Consider the following 21633-nt stretch of genomic DNA (forward strand, 5'->3'; position numbering starts at 1 on the left):
TAGTATTGTATCTCATTTTCTGTTAAAACTTTCAAAAGCTACTGAACACAAAAAGCTTTAAACATGAAAAGGGAAGTCGAAGTCTTGATTTTTGTTCTGAAAATTTTCATTCTTAAAATATTACACGAGAGCTTCCCTGGTGGCGCAGTGGTTAAGAATCTGCCTGCCAACGCAGGGGACACGGGTTCGAGCCCTGGTCCGGGAAGATCCCACATGCCGCGGAGCAACTAAACTCGTGCACCACAACTACTGAGCCTGTGCTCTAGAGCCTGCAAGCCACAACTACTGAGCCTGTGAGCCACAACTACTGAGCCCGTGAGCCACAACTACAGGAGCCCGCATGCCTAGAGCCCGTGCTCCGCAGCAAGAAAAGCCACCACAATGAGAAGCCTGCGCACCGCAACGAAGAGTAGCCTCCGCTTGCCACAACTAGAGAAAGCCTGCTTGCATTAACAAAGACCCAACGCAGTCAAAAAAGTAAACTTATAAAAAAAAAATTACACTAACATGAAAAATAATTTATGTTGAATTCTCCACATATGAACCATAATCTTCTATTCAAAAATGTTTATACTTCATTTCTTTACTAAATATCGTGTGATGTCTGATCCATGCTTTGATGCTAGAGATCGTCTTCTCACCTGACTTCTTTCCTTGGCTTGTCTTGCAGTTCTCTAAGAGTTAAAAAAAAAATGCATGTGTACACATGTTAAAAAAAAAGTACTGGCTACAGAAACTCAAAAACTCATTGTATTCTGTTAAAAAAATATACATTATCAACACACTCATTTACCAGTGCTTTGCAATGAGGGGGTTACTAAGCCACAAGCAGAGGACTCCAGTAGCTCTGAGGTCATAGGTTCACTTAGGACCAGATGCTGAGGAGAAAATGCACAGCTTTGGGGGCTGTCTTGCTACCCAGTGAGATGGTAAATACCTCATTTGTGGACTAGGGGAGGCCATGATTCCCCTCACCCACATGGCAATTTCCCAGACTGTAGTGTGTGCAGGGCCCACCCACCTCCTGTTCTCTGGGCTCTGAAGCCTTTCCCAACCCAACAGCCAAGCCAACGCAAAAAACCAAAACGAGATAGAACAGAACTGGATTCTTCTGCTGCTCCCACAAATCAAGTTTTTCATAAGACTCTGAAAAAGTGATTACAGAGGGTGCAACATTCTCTTTTGCTATATCTTCATTTCCTTATAGGTCTTGAATGTGCTAATAATTTGCACAGCTGAGAAATCAGATGACTTTTTTTCCCCAGCTGAAGTGCATGTACATGTGAAGTAATCCAGGTGGAAGGGGTAAGGAGAGAAAAAAGGTTAAAACTAAAAATAAATAAAAAGCCCTGCTTATGAGATGATCCCGTTTATGTAAATATTATGTTTGTGGAGAAATTGAGGAATCTGAAATATTAAAAGGAGGCTAAGAAAGTGCTCATATGATATGAACACTGGCAAAGGATCTGAACAGTTCTCAAAAGTGTAGGACTTCCCTGGTGGTCCAGTGGTTAAGACTCCACGCTTCCAACGCAGGGTGCATGGGTTTGCTCCCTGGTCGGGGAACTAAGATCCCATATAGCGCATGGCACGGCCAAAAAATGAAAGGAAAAAAAAGGTGTAAATACAATTGATTAGCATTTTTACAAACATCAGGGTCTTTTGTAAACACAATAATTCTTCTCTCACCGCGTCGGCAATAACAAGTGCAGTTAAACAGGCACTCCCGTTCAGTGCCGGGGGGGAAGGAGCGTATATGAGCGTAGTCCTTTGGAAAACAGCTTGGAGAAAATTTATCTCCTACAGTCTCAAAAATATCTAAACACTTGACTCAGTGATTTTTACATCTGAGAATCTAAAGGAACAACCTCAAAATGTAAAAAATTATATACAAAAAAACGCGGTTGGCAGCATTGTGTATGTGCACCAAAAAATGTAAACAACTTCAATGTTCATCAGTATGAGAATGGCTGAATAAACCAAAGTAGAAACGTATTCAATAGGACAATATGCAGCCATTTCAGATGATAAACACTGAATGCTTATCATGGGAATGGGAAAATGCTTAAATGTTGCCATAATTAAAAAAAAAAGTTGGATACAAAGTTGCATATTGAATGTATGCTTCTTTCTAAGATTATATCTCAAGAGGCAGATCCTATGACCTTTTGCTGAACTGCCTGTTAAAAATTCATCCTAGTTGACAGACAATATTATGTCATTCTTTTCTTCTCCTCTTAAGCAATAGGTAATTGCTCCAAGATGTACCAAGGTTAACAGGTTTCACATTTAGGTCAGCAGTGTAATGTTTGCATGTTGAACTGAGTTGGTCCTAGAGATAATTTATTAATGTTCTCAGATATTTCAGGACATATTTAGCTGCAGATGCAAACATATGTCACTGTTCCCATTTACTAAACTTCTAGTTTGAGGATCTGGATCTTTTCAAGACTATGCAATATGTAAGTTGTATTCATTTTCTTCTAGGTGGTGGTGAAAATTTCCTGGTCCTAGAATGAATAGAAAGGGAAGCAGTTTCTTTTTCATCTGTGACTGAGAACTTGCATAGGCCCCAAGAGAAAACTCAAGTGTTAAGTGATGAAAAGAATAAAATAAATCTCGGATCCCAGACTAGGGATATAGATTCACACACGTAATCTTCCACACCTGTATGCACAATTTTCAATTTGATATCTCAAGATGGAGTCAAATGTGTCTGTGAGCTTCACTGACCTCTTTGTGACAGATTGTGCAGAGGGTCTGCAGGTTGTCCAGGGAGCACTGTCCTCCTCCACCAGACACTGGCTTGATGTGGTCCACCTGCCAGAAATGCCCTTCCCCTGGGTTTCTTATCATTTCATTAAGCTGTAATAAGAACACAAGATCAGCAATTTTCAACATACACTGTGGGAACTGTTGGGTTTGCATTGTGCAATCATGTTCACACAGCAGAATCACAGGGAAAAATATATTAGGATGGTTTAGGTTTTTTTTTTTTTTATAGCTTTTATTGTGAGTAGGAAAAACCCTCTAGGTTAGCAATTCGAAAGCAATAAAAAATATGTTTCTGAAAAAGGTTTCTTCCCCCCCTTACCTAACCCATTTTGAAAAAATTACAAGCAAGTATAAAATACCAAGCCTTCTGACAGACTGGGAAAAATCAATTGCTTCTGCACCTTTGAGCTAGTTTATATAGTCACTAAAACAAAACTGAGAAAAAGAAAAAAGAACAGATTAGAAATGAAAAACTTCTGAATATTACTGACTCGTCTTTTAATTGTTGACCTAAATGCATTTGTTAGTATACCAATGACAGTTTAATATTAACAGATATCACCCAGAACTTTAATGCTCTTACCTGGGAACCTCCTAAGTTACATGGACTGGAATCAAATTTCTAGAACAAATCTCTGTTGCTTGCATATTTGGAATAAACAAAGATGTTCATTTAAAGCAGCCACTAGTTAGGCCAGTCCATATATGCATACTTCATATTTAACGAATAATAACCTACATTCAAACGGGATGTATTTTAGCATTTTATCTGAGGTAGTAAAACCAGCTCACAACATAGCAGTGTAGAGTTGTTTAAATATCACAAAGATGAGTGTGAAGACGATATTATAGTATCTTCCTTGTTCCTTGGTCTTGAACAAGGAAGATATTATAATCGACTTCAAGGCTGCTGGCCATGGGAATCTGTGACATAGCTCTAAAGTGCTTTAGGAACGTTGTCAGGCCCATGGATGGCTCAGGGACCTTAGCAGCAGTGTCTGGCCCAAGAGCAGCCCCAGGAAGCAGCAAATTGGAGCAGTAACCTTTGTCCACCTTAACTCTGTTACAGATGGACTGACTGTCTCTTCTACACTGAACTTCCCAAATTCTGTTAGAGGATATATAATGATTTTTATTTTTGAGGTTGGCATTGTTGGAGGAGACTTCATGTGGCAGTCTTGTGCACCAAGCAAATGGCATATTCTTAGGAAAAAAAATCCATTTTGGTTCTGTCTTTTGTAACCGATTCTTTTGTGCCGAGCAGTCTCCATTCTGACAGATCCTGTGATCCAGAAGGTGCTTCTTTATTCTTCCCAGCAATTCGGAATCACTTGGGGCCAGTCTTCAACATCCTAAACTCACCTCCAGAAAGAATCACTCCCTCTCCCACTGGTCATTCCATCTGGGCCCTGCGGTGCTCCTGATTCTCTGAGCGCTTCTCTTTTAGATGTGTGCTGTGTAACTTCTGCATTCTTGGACAGACTGCTTTCAAGATGTTCTTGAGTCATTTCATTGTGTGTCTTCCGGAAGCCTCCACATGGAGGCAGCAGCAAGCAACTGGAGTCTGGCTGATACCTCCGGGATGGGTGTGACGTGACCCTCACCAGTTAGACCAAAGGCTCTTTCAGGAACTCTGGATAACATTAGGGGAAGAGTGTATTTCCCTAACAAAGTCATGCTAATTCATCTTTGCAGAAATGCTTATTAATTCTGTCAGGATTCAGCAATACTAGGTAAATAAAAATATAAGATTTGACTCCCTGGCTGGAACTTACCCAATATTTTAGCAGACGGAGAGTGATTTTTTTCAAAACTAAGCTTACTACAAAATTACACATTTTGCTCTAGTTTGAAATTTAGTACTATTAGATCACAACACTGGAAATCCAACTGAGTTTTGGGAGTCAAAGTAAATACTGAGAATAGTGTACTAAGAATACTATTTTTGTCATGAATTACATTTTACAATGGGATAAACATATATAAGTTTTCTTCTCATTGTAACGACTACATTTTGGGGGTTATCTGTTTACCCCTTGTCATTCAATATTAACACCATGAAAAGTGGAACAAGCATACCATAAGTGCCTCTCAATGCAATGTACTATCTGTTAAGGTCTCTTCCCAAAACAATCTAGTCAGAATCTAATTAAACCTCTAGATCTTATAACCATTATTCAGGAAATCAGGGGGATAGAGAAACATGTCAGACAACATCATGAGGATACAGGGAGACAAATCCAGAATGTGGGAAATCCTAAAGGCAAATGTAACAATTTATAGTGTAAAAAAGGGATGGGGTGATATTACAGATTATATGGAACGTAAAAGGTGTAATGACCAAATGCAGTGTGTGGGTGATATTTTGATCCTAATTTGAAGAAAGCAATTGTAAAAAGACATTTCTGAGAGAACATGGGAAACCAAACACGGACTTACTATAACTGCGGAATTATAATTGTGTTGGGTGTGATAATGGATATTGGGATATTTAAAAGAGAGACAGACCTATGATGAATAAACCATAATGGAAAAGAATATTAAAAAAAGAATGTATATATATGTATAACTGAGTCACTTTTCTGTACAGTAGTAATTAACACAACATTGTAAATCAACTATACTTCAATTAAAAGAATAAGTAAATAAATAATAAAAGAGAGAAAGAAAAAGGGGGGGAGGGAGAAACAAAGTCTTTATCTGTGAGACATACATAATGAAAGTATTTAAGGGTGAAATGAAACGCTGTCTGGAATTTGGTTTAAAATAATTCCAGGAGAGAGAAAGAATTGAGGTGAGGGACAGATGAAGATGAATGGCAAAATGTTGATAACTGTTAAAGTTGGGTGATGGGTATGTGGGTCCATCATTCTCTCTACTTTTGTATATGTATTTGAAAATCCCCATATTAAAAAGTTTAAAAAAAGAAAGTGAGTCAGTATTCATCACTCAGTGCAATGTTGCCTTCTATCAGTCACATGATTATAATTTACCTGTTCTAATGGGAGCTTTGAGGTCCAGGTAAGATCCAGAAGATTCTTCCTCTGACTTTTAGGGGCATCTCTCAGACGTAAAAAGAGTTCTTGTGCATTCAGATTACATAGCTGACACACGCCATGTTCAACTTCAAATACTTTGGCCCGCAGGTAACTGTTATTAGATCGAATCCAAAACTCCTCCTGGCATTTCAGAGAGCAAAACCGTGAATCCCAAGCACTTGCTTGATGCTCTTGCTTACTGTGGCAAGTGGGTTGCTGACAGCGAAGGCAAAGTGGATTTCCTTCATTATCCACAGCTTGCAAATAGCCTTTGGATGTAGAAGGTTTCACAGTGAGATCAGCTTGGGCTGTGCTGGGATTTAGAAATGGGACACAAGCTCCATCTTCAAAAAATTCTCTAGAATGAGCAAAATATTGATTAGGTAACTAATGAAGGCTTACTCTATTCAAAGTAATTTTTACTTCATTTAAAGGTCTTCAGAGTTTCTATACTGATAAACAGTAAATATGGGGCCCACAGATTTTGTGATTCAGTGTGGAAATGAAATAGCTATAGTCGGCACACTCTACTCCACGGCAAGTAGAAGAAAGAATGTTGCGTTCAAAAAAATAAATTTGCAAACAAATATGCTGCCTCTCTTGGGAACTTAGATGTCTTCAAGTTACACACTCAGACTCTCGAGAAGGAAAATGAGAAGTTAGAAAATGCTTCTTTAGGCTGGGAAAGGACAGGGTGATGGAAAACCTCAGCTAAAGTTAGTGGCTACCCTGCTCTCTAGATGTGTCAGGTCACACACCCCATTAGGACCGAGAGGCCATTACCAAGGCTTCCAGGAACACTGTCTTCCGGCCTCTGCTGGCCTTCAGGAAAAAGATCATTCATATCCATTAAGTGACAGAGCCAGGGAGTTAACAGTGCTGATAGGAATTAGAACAGGAGACTTGCTAAATACGCACCTCCTACGGGTAAACTCTGAGTCGACAGAATTAAAATTAGAGATGAAACATGGTAGGACATAAACTCCATTTGTTAGAATAAAAAGAAAAGGTACATTACTCAGTTTTGTTGAAAAGTCCTACATGGGAATTACAATAGCTGCTTTGCTCATTTTCCATGGCTGTTTGTTAGAGTGTTAAAAGAAAACTTTTTATGATAGTAAGAACTCAAGACTCGGGGGCAGAGCCCAGATTTGACCTCAGCTCTGCTAGCATCTAGTGGCCTGGGGCAGGTCACTTGACCCACCTGCAGGATCCTTCTTTACCTCTAATTTCTAAGATGAGGGCATCAGGAGCCTCACAGGGTTGCTAGGAGGACAGAAGGGCTATTACATTGTAAAAGCTTTTTGTAACCTGTAAAGTAGCCACACAAAGGTAAAGTATTATTACAAAAATGAAAGCATAAATTTAAAGGAATAGTCTTAGTACTACTATGCCCGACAAGTAAAAAAGAAACCCTTACTTTGTAGAAGGGACCCCTGGCCTGGACCCCTTTGTGATCAGACGGACATGGCCCCCATCATTCTTCACCTTGTCCACTGAGGCTACAGCAACATCTTCTTTGGTTATGTATCTAAAACAAATACATGTGAAGTAGATTTCCTCTCTCCTATAAGAGTTTCTCTATTTCATGTTCACATTTCTCCTTGTGAAAGCAATAGGAGAAAAAGAAATATATGAGTCTATTCATTGTGCTAATACTTAAATTAGGGAATGGAATTTTTTCCCTCTACATTGGTCTCCACATGTAGGAAACACATCTCTTTGTTCCAAATTAGTTTTCTCAAGATTTATTTTTCTAAGAAATTCAACAGTCATTCAATATCCTTTGGACAAATTTTCACTTAGGGGAAAAAAGGCGTGGGTGTAGGAATAAGAAATGATCAAATACATGCACCACTGACAGCTGTAAGTAAACTGCTTGCCAAGCTGTGCAGAAAATCTCTAACTGGATTTTCACCTCCCTATTGGTCTTCTCTTCAAGGCTCCTCACATCACCTTAATCAGTTATAACAGTGTATCAGTGTATTCAGATAAAGTGATTCTCTTTTTAGTTAACTAGATTCAATCACATTGTCTATAATCTTAAGGTTGTTTCCATTATTATCAGCTCATACAGAGTTTATGGAATCTTCCACTGAAATAAAGCCACTCTTGATGTGGGATTCAGAACCTTATTACACAACACCATCAATACCACATAATGGTTTAGGGACTGGAAGTAAAGAGGAAAGTTATTCCAATTAAAGGTGACGGGGGAATTTAAGTAGGTGAAATGCAATTACCCAATTAATTCCTTCTAATTAGCATGGCCTAGTTTCTCTAGTAGTTTACACCTATTGCAATTTTCTTTAAAAATTACTTTAAACATGCATTTTTTTCATATTCTCAAATACTTCTTCATTTGGTAACTTGACAACAAAATTCAAGTTAAATCACAATGGAATTGTGCAGTTACAGGTAAAATTTTAGAAATTTGCTTTTATGTTGTTGAAGTAGATTTAGTAATTAATAGAATTCCTCCTTTTTATAAAGTAGTTTATTAATTTTTTAATGAGGTGATACATGCACATATTTCACAATTTTAAAGGCACGCACTGCTTTATATGATGAACAGTGTTTCCCTTCCATTCCCATCCTTTTCTCCCCGCTTCCCCAAACTATCTCTGTTGCCAATTTTCAATACATCCTTCTAGAAATAGTTCATTTTTTATGTGTATAACTTTTATTTCTTTCTTTGTATTTTTATGGACATACAATTCACATACCATAAAATTTACCTTTTTCAAGTTTATAATTCAGTGCATTTTAGTATATTCATAAGGCTGTACAACCTTCACCACTATCTAATTCCAGAACATTTTTATCACCCCAAAAAGAAACCCATAGCCATTAGCAGTCACTCCCCATTATACTTTTTATTTTTAAAAACAAATGGTGGCATAATATACACATTAATCTTCACCTTGCTCTTTTTACCTAAACATACATCTTGGAGATCTTTCCATATTAGCACACATAGAATTGCCCTATTTTTTTAAATGGCTGCATGTTATTTCATCATTTCAACAAACCATATGATGTATCTTACCAGTCTCTGATTAATGTCCATTTAGGTTGTTCCAGTCTCTGCTATCACAAACAATGCTGTACAAAATATCCCCATCCCAAATATCCCTATTTTCTACACAATAAGTAGCTGTAGAATAAATTCCCAGAAGTAGAATTGCTGGGTCAAAGATCCTGGGTGCTTTAAATTTGGACAGATTTTGACAAATTGTTCTCCTCTGGTTTTGTACAAATTTATACATCCACCAGCAATGGAGAGCCGGTTTCCTCACACTTTCACTAGCACAAGGTATATCAGTTAAAAATATCTCTGCTAATGGTGATAGGTATCTTGTTATAGCTTTACATTTGCATTTCTTCTGTTAAGAGGAAGGATGACTATCTTTTCACATGTTGGCATTTCTACTTGTGTGTCTTTCTTAAAGCAAAAAAAAGAATCACAGTGAATTCTTTAAGTATTCTTTAACTTGCCCTTTTAGCTCCTAAATTCCCTCCCCCCTCCTATCTTCAACCATTTCATTCCCTTGACAAAAGCACTTTGCTAAAGTATTCCAGCATATTCTAAAAGAACTCAAAAGCTTCTAGCTTTGATGGGCAATGGGATATTAAGCCTTGCCTCAGGGATTATTCAATGTTTAAAAGCTTAGAAGCTTAATTTAGTAACTTTAAAAGATGCTGAGAAAGCTGGGACTTCCCTGGTGGCGCAGTGGTTGGGAGTCCGCCTGCCAATGCAGGGGACATGGGTTCGAGCCCTGGTCCGGGAAGATCCCACATGCTGCGGAGCAACTAAGCCTGTGTGCCACAACTACTGAGCCTGCGCTCTAGAGCCCACGAGCCACAACTACTGAAGCCCGCGTGCCTAGAGCCCATGCTCTACAACAAGAGAAGCCACCGCAATGAGAGGTCCGCGCACCTCAACGAAGAGTAGCCCCCGCTCGCCACAACTAGAGAAAGCCTGTGCGCAGCAACGAAGACCCAACGCAGCCACAAATAAATTAATTCATTAAATAAAAAAAAAAGATGCTGAGAAATCTATTCAGAGATTTAAGAACTAAAAATAACCAGAGGTTACTTCCTATGAGAGGTTTAAGTACAAATTTTTGGAAACCACAAGAAATGGATCAATCAACCCCAAAGTGGGTTGCTGGCAACTTTTCAAACGTAGCTGCGTTACCAATATTTAATTTTCCATTGAGTTTTGCCAAAAAGTTCATGTAAGCATACCAACTTTCAAAAGGATTATGGTAAATCCGAATTTTGACAGATAGGGAAGGAAGAATGCTGTCTACTCAAGTAATTCCTGGATGGGGGTGATCAGAGGAGATGGCAAGTTTTGCAATAAAAGAGGAGTGAGTTGGAAGGTGGCCTGAACCAATGAGAAGAGTGGTGGGCTCAGGACTTCCCTGGGTGCAGTGGTTAAGACTGCGCTCCCAATGCAGGGGGCCTGGGTTCGATCCCTCGTCAGAGCACTAGATGCCACATGCATGCCACAACTAAGGAGCCCACATGCTGCAACTAAGGAACCCGTCTGCTGCAACCAAGACCCAGCACAACCAAAAAAAAAAAAAAGAAAGAAAGAACAGTGCTGGGCTCTAGGCTGTTGACTTGCTTTAGAGATCAGCTGTGGCTAGAGGATAAATTTGGCATTCTAAACCCACAGGTTTCCAAGTGAATCAGACCTGCCCTTTGACAAGTGGAAACCCACTTAGGAACCTAAACAATGGCTGGTGATCTTGGCTTCTATTTATATTTAAGAGTGAGCTGCTCAAAAGCTGACTACAAACTCTGAGCTTGGACGCAACCTGCAAATGAGTGGATGCCACTGGAGGATAATCATGTTGGGAGTTCTAGCCATTGCTTTTGGGAGAATTCCTGAAAACTAGTATATATGTGTCTTTATTCTGAAGCCATTCCATCTTTTCAGAGATGAATCCTCTAATCTCATGCCTAGAAAGTAAAATGTGGCTGTTGGTATGGCAGCTTAGCCAAGAAAGGGACCTGGGGAGTGTAGTTTCCAGTATAACGCCTCTCCATTTATCTCCACTGAGGTTGGTGTTTCCAAGACTGGCGCCTCTCTCGTTCAGTTTCTCTATAGAGGACAGTGGGAAGGCAAGGCATCCAATGTCTAACTGCTCCTCATATAGACTTCCAATCAATGCTGTTGTGTAGCCCCATCTTTCATACCTGCTTTCAGAGAGACACAGTTACTCCAGTTTACTGAGACTTACTGGGGTTCTACAGCCAGAATCAGCATGCTTCCTCAAAGCATCCCCCTCTGCAGGTGCACATGTTTCATTTTCATGGCTCTGCTAAGTCCATGTCCCTGGAGCCCCCTCTCTCCACCTCTCTTTCATCAGTGACCAAGGTCTCTAGATCTACCTCTGTAACACATCTCTTTACTCTCTTTCCTCCATTCCCATTTCTAACGCCTCAATAAAAGCCCTTATCTTTTTTCTCCAGGTCTACTGTAATAGTCTCTTAACTTCTGTGGTAAGCAGAATTTTAAAGATAGCTCCCTAGGAGTCCTGTCCCCTGGTATTCAATTGAACACTTATCTAGGTAATGCTGTAAAGGGATGCTGCAGATGTAATTAAGGTTATGAATTAGCTGACCTTAAGACAGGGAGCAATTCAAAGCATGAGAAGGATTTCACACACCACTTCTGATCCTGAGATGTAGGGGCCCATGTGCTAGAACTAAAAAGAAGCTGAGAGTGGCTCCCAGTCGACAGTCAGCAAGGAAACCTAAGTCCTACAACCACAATGAACTGAATTCTGTTAACAACCTGAATGCGTGTGGAAATGGATTCTTCCCAGACTATCAGTAAGAGCCCAGCCATCTTTTTTTCAGCCTCGTAAAATCCAGAGCAGAGAAACAAGTAGAGCCAACTCAGACTGCTGACTTAAAAACTGTGAGATAATAAATTTCTGTTGTTTTAAGCTGCTAAGTTTGTGGTAATTTGTCACGGCAGCCACAGGAAGCTAATGCCACTTGTCTCCCTTCGAGTCTTGCCCTTTCAGTCTAATCTTCCAACTGCTGCCAGAGTGAGCTCTTAAAATACAAATCTGATTATTTACTCCGCTGCTTGTTAACATAGTTTTATCTTTAATATATCACCTACATATATTTTTATAAATAACACTGTGTGTCTGACTTGGTTTTATATTGATTTTATGACTTTTGCTTTTACACCTGACCAGCCGTCTTTCTGAGGTGGTGCTTCCATGTCTGCTGGAGAAGAAACGATGGGGCATGCTGTAAATTCAGTTAGGAAGGGTATTATGATCATGTAAAGAGAAGACCAATACTTCAACTAAGACTATGGTTATAAAAATGAAAAAAGGAGAGGACTGGAAGAAGTATTGAGAAAAGTAAAATAGGCATCGTGGTTTTTGTTAAGTGTGTGTGTATATGTATGTGTAGGTTTCTGTGTGTATGTATAAATACACACATATATTTTTAATGTATTTTTTACATAAAGCAATACACACTCATGGGAAAATTCAACCAGTATAAAGAGTTGAGGCGATAGTCCAAAACTGGCAGCTCATGGATATATCCAACGAGTCAAAAGGCTTTATTTGACTCTTACAGTGTTTTATTTTTTAATCGGAATTTGAGTGACGTTAGATGGGTTATGTACTTTCTAATTTGCTATAGTTCTGCTCCCTACCCCATCCTTTTCTAGTTTTACACCTGATCTCATTCATTCATTTACAGTTCCTTGCTTTGTTTTTACTCACATGAGTTTGTAATCCTAGCAAAAAGTATAAAGTCCCTACCATCTCCACAAATCTTCTAATCGTATGGTATAGAGTAAAACTTCTCAACAGTGCACTAGTGACATTTTGAAATCAGTAACTATTTGTTTGTTCCTGTTCACTGCAGAATTTTTAGCAATATCCCAGCCTCTACCCACTAGATGTTCCCAGTTGTATCCCCTAATCGTGAAAATCTAAAAATGTCTCACAACACTGCTACCCAGAGAAGAAATTGCCCCTGTTTGAGAACAATGTCCTAGAGAAACCTCTGATACGTGTTTCTAAGGTATCCTCCCCGACACTTACTATGTCAATGATAGCAATTATATGTTTGTGTCTCCATCCTTTTTTATACTTATTTTTACCCTTAACAATTTATCACAAACATCCTTCCTTGTTCTCGCATATGAATATACCGCAGCTCTATTTTGAAACAGCTGAAGAGATTTTCACAGTATTGCAATATAATGTAGTTAACCAGCTGCACCCCTTCACATCTCATTGATGGATTTTTTTCACCTGTGTGCATAGAAAAAGCTAGAGATCATAAAATGATGGAATGTGAGGATGAAGAGAGAGTACAGGTATATGGAGACAGCAAGAGCTAAAGGAAGGGGCTTTTTCTGCCAATGCTGCTGTTGGGTTTGGTGCTTTGTGATCTCTTCCAAAGCAGGAGTTGGGGTGTAGAATGGCTGACTGCTTTTCCTGTGAATCTTTGCTTCATGCTGAAAAAGAGTCTACAGAGAATGGGGATTTCAGATCACACAAGGGGATGTCTGAGTGAGGCAAAGATGATGATGATGCCAAGAAAGGAAAGGTAGTGTGCAGAGAGTAGAAAGGAACCTATAATGATAAAGGCAAGACAGTTACAAATGTGAGACATTTAACCTTTCCTATTACTTTGTTTCCAACCATGGGCATGAAAATTGTTAACCTTCTGCTACTTGCCTGGTAGTACATCAAACAGAACCAGCTCCCATGCTGCATGGCACCCAAGATTCACACTCCAAGAATGAAGGGCAGATGGGGCCCAGAGGCAGGTTCCACTGTTATATCAGGGAAATGTTTTCCTCTTGTCAACCAGTAGCCCAGGCTGGGCAGGTCACAGGTCAGATCAACCTGGGACTCTGGCCTCTCTCTTGACGAGCAGGACCCATAGTGAGCAAGACCCAGACAACTTGAGTCCTTTCCAGCAGGTATGATCAAGTCCACAAACTATAAGCTGTCATTTGATGTATAATTTTCTCTTAACTCATCAGGATCTCATTAGTGGTTAATAAAATGCCTTAGACCCTCCGGTAGAAATAACTATGACGAGTAATAAAGTACGAAATAAAGACAGACAACTCATACCTCCTGGTACTGTTTTGTTTGGTTTGCTGCTTTGTGATCTCTTCCAGAGCAAGAATTGGGCTGCAGAACAGCTGCCCACTTTTCCTGATTATCCTTTGCTTCATAGCAGTTAGACGACTCCATTCTCGAACAAACCTCAAAATCTGGCAGAAAATGAGATAATGAAAAGAGTGTACAGCTCACCAGGCATCTTCCTTTGAAAGTGAGGCTACTTATAACATCTGAAAACTGATGTTTTATTATATCCCCCAAATAGGCTTTGAGTTTCACAGTTTAATGCTTCCTTCAATTTGATGCAGTTTTCCTATCTTTATTGTGAACTATCTATGGCCAGCTCTGCATAGGTCTCGTTTAAGCCATAGACTCTCTAAAGGCACCCTTCAGGACACTCAGCCTATGTCTTTAATGCACATAGAGACCAAAAGTGGTCTGGCTGTTGGAAAGACACACCCCACCAGTGGCCGAGGCAAAACTGGTCTTGGGGACAGTGGGTCTTGTGGTGGTGACAGTCACAGTGCAACATCCGAGCATCGCTTGTACCTGACTACCTAAATTCTCACAGGAAAGAAGCCAACAATAATAAATCTGGCACCTTTTATTAGGGTTACCATTACTCTTACTTATTGGTCAGTTATAGGTAATTGGTTATTTTCCGGCAATCTGAGAATCAAGATTACATGATACCAAAGAAAAGAGCTCATGGCTACCTTTTCCTTTGAGACAGGTGCAGCCAACCAAGGGCAGTGTTTCATTTCCGCTCAAAGGGCAAAAACATAATCACTATTTTCTTGTAAAAAGTGGTACACTGCCTGCTGGCTCAGCCCCTGCGATGCTGACCCTTCTTAGCAGTGAAGATAAATCAGCCACAGAGGAGAACTAAGGACTCCCCAACGGGTATGTGGCCTGCGGCTGCACACACATGCTTGCAGCGACGAATGGAGTCACCCCACGTGGTATTATCCCTGCTCTCAGAGCCTGTCAGTGTTAGAACTTAATCTACAAAGATAAAAGGTGGTTCTGTCAGATACAAACATCACAGTTGCTAATCCTGTGAATGAGAAATTAAATGACGTGAGGATGATTCTATACACAGAAACAGCAAACCTAGGTGTGATCATTTGCCAGGAAACAGATTTCATTTTATTCTTAGCACCGGGGTAATTCATAGGCACTGCCTGGACTGATGAAAATGCAACCAGTGATTTGACTCTGCAACGGGCCACAAAGTGCTCTGCTTTTATTAAACTCAAAAAAGGTCATTAACATTACTCAACAAATTTTCATTTAGAACAAACGCGCAGGACTATTCTTACCAGGGAGCGAGTTTGTTTCAGCTGAAAGCTTGCTGGTAAATCTTCCCAAAGGTCTAATTTTATATCCAAAGGAATGAAATTACAGTTCATCTGGTTTCCATCCTGATTATAGATTAGGAAGGCAATATTAATACATTTTGTCTGTAGGCACTAATAATTATTTTAAAAGTAAAGAATTCTATTATGGCATTGCATGCCCAGTCTCCTAAAAGATAAACTGAGGAGGCTCATTCCAGACAAGATTCCACCCACATAGCTCCCCTGAAAGAACGCTGAGTGGAGAAGGAGGGCCAGGCTCTCACGCCCTCTGGGTGTCCTCACTGCATTCAATCTTAAGGGTAAGCGATCCCATGCAGAGGGGTGTGGTCAGTCAAATACGAGGTTTAAACATGAAGTATTTCTTTTACAAAGGGAAAGAAGAATCTTTGTCTACGGAAATCTACTGTATAAACAATAGTTGAACCCACATTCTATAGAATTCTCTCAGCCAAAAGGTAACGTTACAGTTCCCACATCACTTTGGGGGAAAAAACATACAAAAAGTACTTACATAGTGATTAAAAGTTTAGATATGTAATCGTTACTCTAAACTCTGCATTAGACACGGGATTCTGGCTGAAATGAACAGTTCTTTAGAGGTATACTATTAACATGACATAAGATGCTAAACATCTGTTACTGCTCTTCCTTTTAAAGGGTGCTCTTTTAGGCACTGAACTAGGATTTTTATCCAAATTTCTGTTTCTAGATTTTATTTCAGATCTCCTAAGGTAAAAAGGAAAGCTTTCATCTGAACTCTCCTGTAGCTGTGAAAATCCCTGTTGACATTTCATCTGCTTAGTGTCTCAGGTTTAGAAAACTGATTGAACAACATTTCATGGCAAGGGGACATGCAAGTATTTAGAAGAGTCATAAAAATGCACTTGAGACTAGTGCACAGGTGGGGCGTTCGAGCCAGAATGTGGGTCAGGGAGGCCACGGTATTTGCCCGGCGGTGGGCACACTCCACTCTCTACCAGGAGTTTGCAGTTTCTCTCTGGTCTCCACCCAAGGGGGAAACACCCTGATCAGATGATCCAGGATGCAGAGGCTTCACTGAGAGTAAAAAGTTTAAGGGCTTCTGAATTCCTGTATGTGCTCTGCCTGGGGTCCGCCTTCCGGCTTCTGGACCTTCCAGCACCTGGGGGATCCGTTCTCTGTTATTCTCAGATCATGTAGACATGATGGTCTGAGAAGCACAGCCTGGAACTCCCCATATGAGGGGACAAGGAAGCGCAGGCACTTAGACCTGTCTCTAGGTGAGCAGAGGGGTCCTTGGTGCTCCCCGAGTCTAGAGGTTCCACACGGTGGACCAAAGTCCAAGCCTTTAAGGGGAACGTGTCCTGTCTTCATTCTCAGTATCGCTCTTGGTGGTGGTCCCACAGTGGAGGCTGCCTGGGGCTTCTGGTATTCAGGATCCTAGCCATCTCTAATCTTCTAGCAGTATCTTCTAATATTCAGTTAGAACTGAAGATTATTACGTGGTACACCATCTATCTGTATCTAATATTTGGTTTAGCAGAAAACCCATAACTGAGTTTGGGCAGCTCCAACCTAAGTTATCTTTAAAAAGGCATTCTGAGAATTCCCTGGTAGTCCAGTGGTTAGGGCTCCACATTTCCACTGTGGAGGACAGGATGGGTGAGGGTTCTAGCCCTGGTCAGGGAACTAAGATTCCGCATGCCGTGTGGTACAGCCAAAAAACAAAAAAAAAAAACCAAGACCAAAAAGGCATTCTTTCAATAGGGTGACCCATGAGTTTAAAAACGCACAAATACTATTTTATGATACTTATGAAGATTAGAGGTTTGAAACCGTAGAACAAAGTGTTCATAATCTTAGCAATTTTTTCTCTCAAACACTCACACTAGTTATTCTCGACCAAAGATTCTCACATGGTCTGCAAGACCCTTTCAGAAGATCCAGAGTTATAAAACAAGAGTTTTATAATAATAGTACAACATCATTGGCCTTTTTCACTCTCATTCTCTTATGAATGTACAGTGAAGTTTCCCATGCACAGGCAGATCTGAGAATCCCACTGTCTTCTACTGAGACTTCAGAGGAAATTGCTAAAACTGTAAAACAATGCCACTTTCCTCACTGAACACTGTTATTGTTTTGGCAGATATAATTAGTTTTCATAAAAATATGCTTCTATAAATATGTAATGGACTTACTCTTAAGCATATATTTTAAAGTGTTTCCATTTTAATTTCAAACAGTAAACATCAATAGATATAACCCACATAAACAGAAGCTCTTTGGGTCCTCAACAAATTTTAGGAGTGCAGAGAGGTCCTGAAAAGTCTGAGTGCTGCTAACCCGGGCTATGGCGGGAATCGGAGCAATCATATTGTTAAAGCTTCCTAGGGTTTACTCCACACAGATGGGCAGGCTTAGGCTTCTGTAGAGACGCTACTGCTGCTGTAGCTGCAGGATCAGTGCAGGAGCCAACTCTGAGCGAGAGCTCATGACGGCCAGGCACTGCGCTAAGTCCCCTACAGGAATTAGCTTATTTTGTCCTGGCAACAACTCCTCCATATTTTACAGTTGAGGAGACTGAGGCACGGAGCAGTTAAGTACTGTGTCCAAGATTCCACAGTCAGTGACAGGTATGAACTGAGGCACCCTGGCCCTGAAGTCTACACTCTTAACTACTATGCTGTTTACCTCTCATTGCCTTTAGATTTAACAGAGGAATTTGAAAATTAGCTTTAAGGAGGAAAAGAAACTGATGCCTATCTCATTGCTAATAAAATTAATTATCTCCACTGAAACATGAGAAAAGGAAGCCTTTTGTATGTTTCCAGAATCCACATGCTTACCTTGGTATAGACGTGAATCCGGTCAGTGTTCTTGCTTGCACAAAACATTAAGGTATCACACACTGGCCAAGTGTCCGTACTCTTCAACTGTTCTAATAAACAAGATAAAAAAGAACCTGAAGGTGAATCTGCCCTCTGTCCAAAACAGCTTATTCTAATCTTCTGTGGGTTAGGATGATAAAATGGCTATAACAAATATATCAACATATTTGACAAAGTACACGTGTCTGGGTGTGAAATAAAACATGGCAGGCCATCTAAGAGCAGATTGGCTTATGTGGTAACCAGTTGCTTTGAACTGTTGCTAATGACCCAACAAGAAAAAAAGAAATTCAGCATTCGCTAAAAAGATGAGAGTCAGGCATAAGGGAGAGCTTCCTGCCCCTCAAGAGTCCTTATCGATCTTGAAGGCTTCTAGAATCTATTCCTGTTGCTAGAGAGGGTTTAAGTTAAGACTGAATGAGCACCATTTTGATTATCAGCAGCAATACAGCTGTGTCAAGGGCCACCTAAATGACTGATGGCCTATGGCCTGGTGCCTCACATTCAAAGGAGATGAGTGGAGAAGCCTCCTTTCTGATAATCCCTCTTTATTTTTCCTTTCTCAGTCCTACTGACCAATATATTCTGCAAGAGAAATAGGGTTATTCAAGCAGATCTAAATAATAATTACAGTTAGCACTTATCAAGCACTTAAAATGTGCCAGGTACTGTTCCAAGTACATATATTAACACCTCTCAGAAATTAAGTAGTGCATTTTACAGAGGAGGAAACTGAGGCACATTCATCTGCCCAAGGCCACTAGTAAGAGACCAGTAATCTGGCTCCAGAGCCTGTGCTCTTAACCTCTGCCATAGTTCCTCAGTGACCTTTTAAGGTATTTTTCCAGATCTAGAAGTCTATGATTTGTTTGAGATTCTATTTAGCAATGTCATCTATTTAAATTTTTCTAATCAAGGCATCAGTCACTTTACAAACTTGGATTGTGGATTATTCCCATATTTCATAAATTCAAAATGTACATTTTTTTCCACACTTTAACATCTCTGAAATTGGCATGTCTTACAGTCAATAATCGTGGCATTTTACAACCATGGTTGGCCAGGTGGCAGTTGTGAGGAAGTTGTCACTGCCTGAGCATAAGCTTAGTCATAACTACAATATCGTTGTCACTTTGACACTACACTTGAGACACAAGCATTGTTGTTACTGAGTATTAAGTTTAATTACCTTTAAAATGTCTTCAAAATGTTTCACTATGGTTTGGGATTGAAATGAAAAGTTATCATGTATACGAAAAACTTGGACGCAGAGCAGAAGAGCATAAATTTGTTATTAAAGAAGCAACTATGTATCACCAGAGGAATAACCAGAATTTCTCATTGAGAAATTTCTTATTCTTGCCAAGGAATAACCAAGTGCTTCACGGGACCTAAGAAAGGGAGATCACTGCAAACAGAGAAAGATGTGTTATATTTGAATCCTGAAATGTGCAAAAGGGTTGTCTATTACATGCCAAGCAAGGCAAGGGAAGGCAGGAGAAGCTGCCAGATCCCTCAGAACAAATGCAAGTGATGTCAAAGCAACAGAGGGTCTTATGATCTGGTCTGGGCTATCATTAATTTATTGTGTCGTAGCTTAATTGCCAGAGTTGTTTTCTTTTTTAATGTACATAAAGTAAGTGCATCTCATAATCACTGTGTCTCCAGATTTGAAGAACTACGGTTAACGCATTAATGCTTAAAGACCAGAAGTCATTCTTTGATAAAAAGCATTACGAGAACAACTCCAAGTCAGTGGACATTCTTGGTAGCTAGTAGCTACATTAGGGGACATATTTTTCTTTTCATTGTTTTCATGAAGTATAATTTAATGGTTTGAAATTACAGATAATGCATCTTTTGAAGATACAGCCATCCTTCCAGACCCCTAGAATTCCAGTTAGAACGAAACTACAGTTCCAGCGTGGTATATACCGCTCTGGTTCTAAAAGAGCATATGTGGATAGAAGAAGCATTTTACTATGTGCCTTCTCTGTCTTCCTTCTGTTTTTCAAGGAAATTCATGTTAGTGAGTAGACATGAAGCATACCGCTTTTGTGGCGGTCTCAGCCCAGTGATTTGAGAAGTAAAAAAAAAAAAAAAAAAAGAGAGAGAAGAGGGAATAGGTATGGGGGAAATGCTGGCATTGTCTACTGGATGAGGTCAATGCAAGTTTCACTAGCAGAATAGAATTTTTAAAAGTTTAGTGATTTTTGGATACCAAGGGGGAAAAGGCGGGTAGGGTGGATTGGGAGATTGGGATTGACATACATACACTACTATGTATAAAAGAGATAACTAATGGGGCTTCCCTGGTGGCGCAGTGGTTGAGAGTCCGCCTGCTGATGCTAGTGGTCATGGGTTCGTGCCCTAGTCCGGGAAGATCCCACATGCCGCGGAGCGGTTAGGCCCGTGAGCCATGGCCGCTAAGCCTGTGAGTCCGGAGCCTGTGCTCCGTTAACGGGAGAGGCCACAACAGTGAGAGGCCCACGTACCGCGAAAAAAAAAAAAAAAAAGATAACTAATGAAAACAGACTGTATATCACAGGGAACTGTACCCAATGCTCTGTGGTGACCTGAATGGGAAAGAAACCCAAGGAAGAGGGGATATATGTACACGTGTGGCTGATTCACTTTGCTGCACAGCAGAAATTAACACAGTATTATAAAGCAAGTATACTCCGGTAAATAAATAAGTAAATAGAAGTCTAGTGATTTTTGAAAAGTATGTGTAAGTAAAGCTAACATATATCTTCATCAAGGGACCAATTTGTAACTAATACGCCAGTATTTCCCTGCCATAGATGGAGAGACTCATGGCCCAGCTGACGACAATTGCCAGTTGCTGATTCTGGGTCTGATGTTAACTGAGCAGTAGGCTATCCTAGAGCAACAGCTTCATCACCACTGGAGGGACTGTCACAGCAAGAACAAGGAAACTAGAGACAAAGAGTCTGAGTCTACATTGTCTACTTAAAGGCCGTTAAAATTAACAGATCTAAACAGGATCCACTGTAAGATAGTTCGGGGAAGACCTTGAGGAATTAGAGGAAAGGAAAGCTGAGTAAAGAAGAAAGGAGGATGCCCTGAGCTCAGAAATACTTAAACGACATTTCATTTTAGAGCTATGAACCCAACTCTAAATAATCTGTTTAACAGCAACTACCTTAAAAGAAAAACTGACAGTCCATCCCAACCATTTTGGGGTTGTTATAATGAGAACATCAACCTGTGGGTTACTATGGTCACTAACTGAGTAACAAAGAAAATAACCCAAAAGTACTCACAATCTTTTGCCAGTTGGCCCATAAAGAGTGATGTATGACATATAGGCTGGTATTTGCCAACCATCACAGCTATAAATGATGAATGGAAACAACAAAAAAGTAAATAAATCTGAGACACTACATGGCTGGTTCCAAACACAGTCATGATTCACACAGTCTTGAAATTATTA

At 40.0% G+C, this 21633-nt stretch overlaps 1 protein-coding gene across 1 annotated transcript in view; it reads right to left on the bottom strand.

Moving 5' to 3' along the window:
• Positions 1-275: 275 nt before the first annotated feature.
• ZRANB3 (zinc finger RANBP2-type containing 3) overlaps positions 276-21633 on the bottom strand; it is a 268716-nt gene continuing 247358 nt past the window's right edge. Inside the window, exons 15-21 of the mRNA XM_082840638.1 lie at positions 18135-18226; positions 15268-15369; positions 13955-14097; positions 7234-7344; positions 5769-6171; positions 2734-2865; positions 276-674 (exon numbers count right to left, since the gene is read on the bottom strand). Of these exons, the coding sequence (XP_082696764.1) occupies positions 576-674; positions 2734-2865; positions 5769-6171; positions 7234-7344; positions 13955-14097; positions 15268-15369; positions 18135-18226 (1082 nt within the window). The 3' untranslated portion in view covers positions 276-575. The remainder of the gene's footprint in view (positions 675-2733; positions 2866-5768; positions 6172-7233; positions 7345-13954; positions 14098-15267; positions 15370-18134; positions 18227-21633) is intronic.

The sequence above is a fragment of the Leucopleurus acutus genome (genome assembly GCF_964270905.1).
Source record: "Leucopleurus acutus genome assembly, chromosome: 6".
Lineage (NCBI taxonomy): Eukaryota > Metazoa > Chordata > Mammalia > Artiodactyla > Delphinidae > Leucopleurus > Leucopleurus acutus.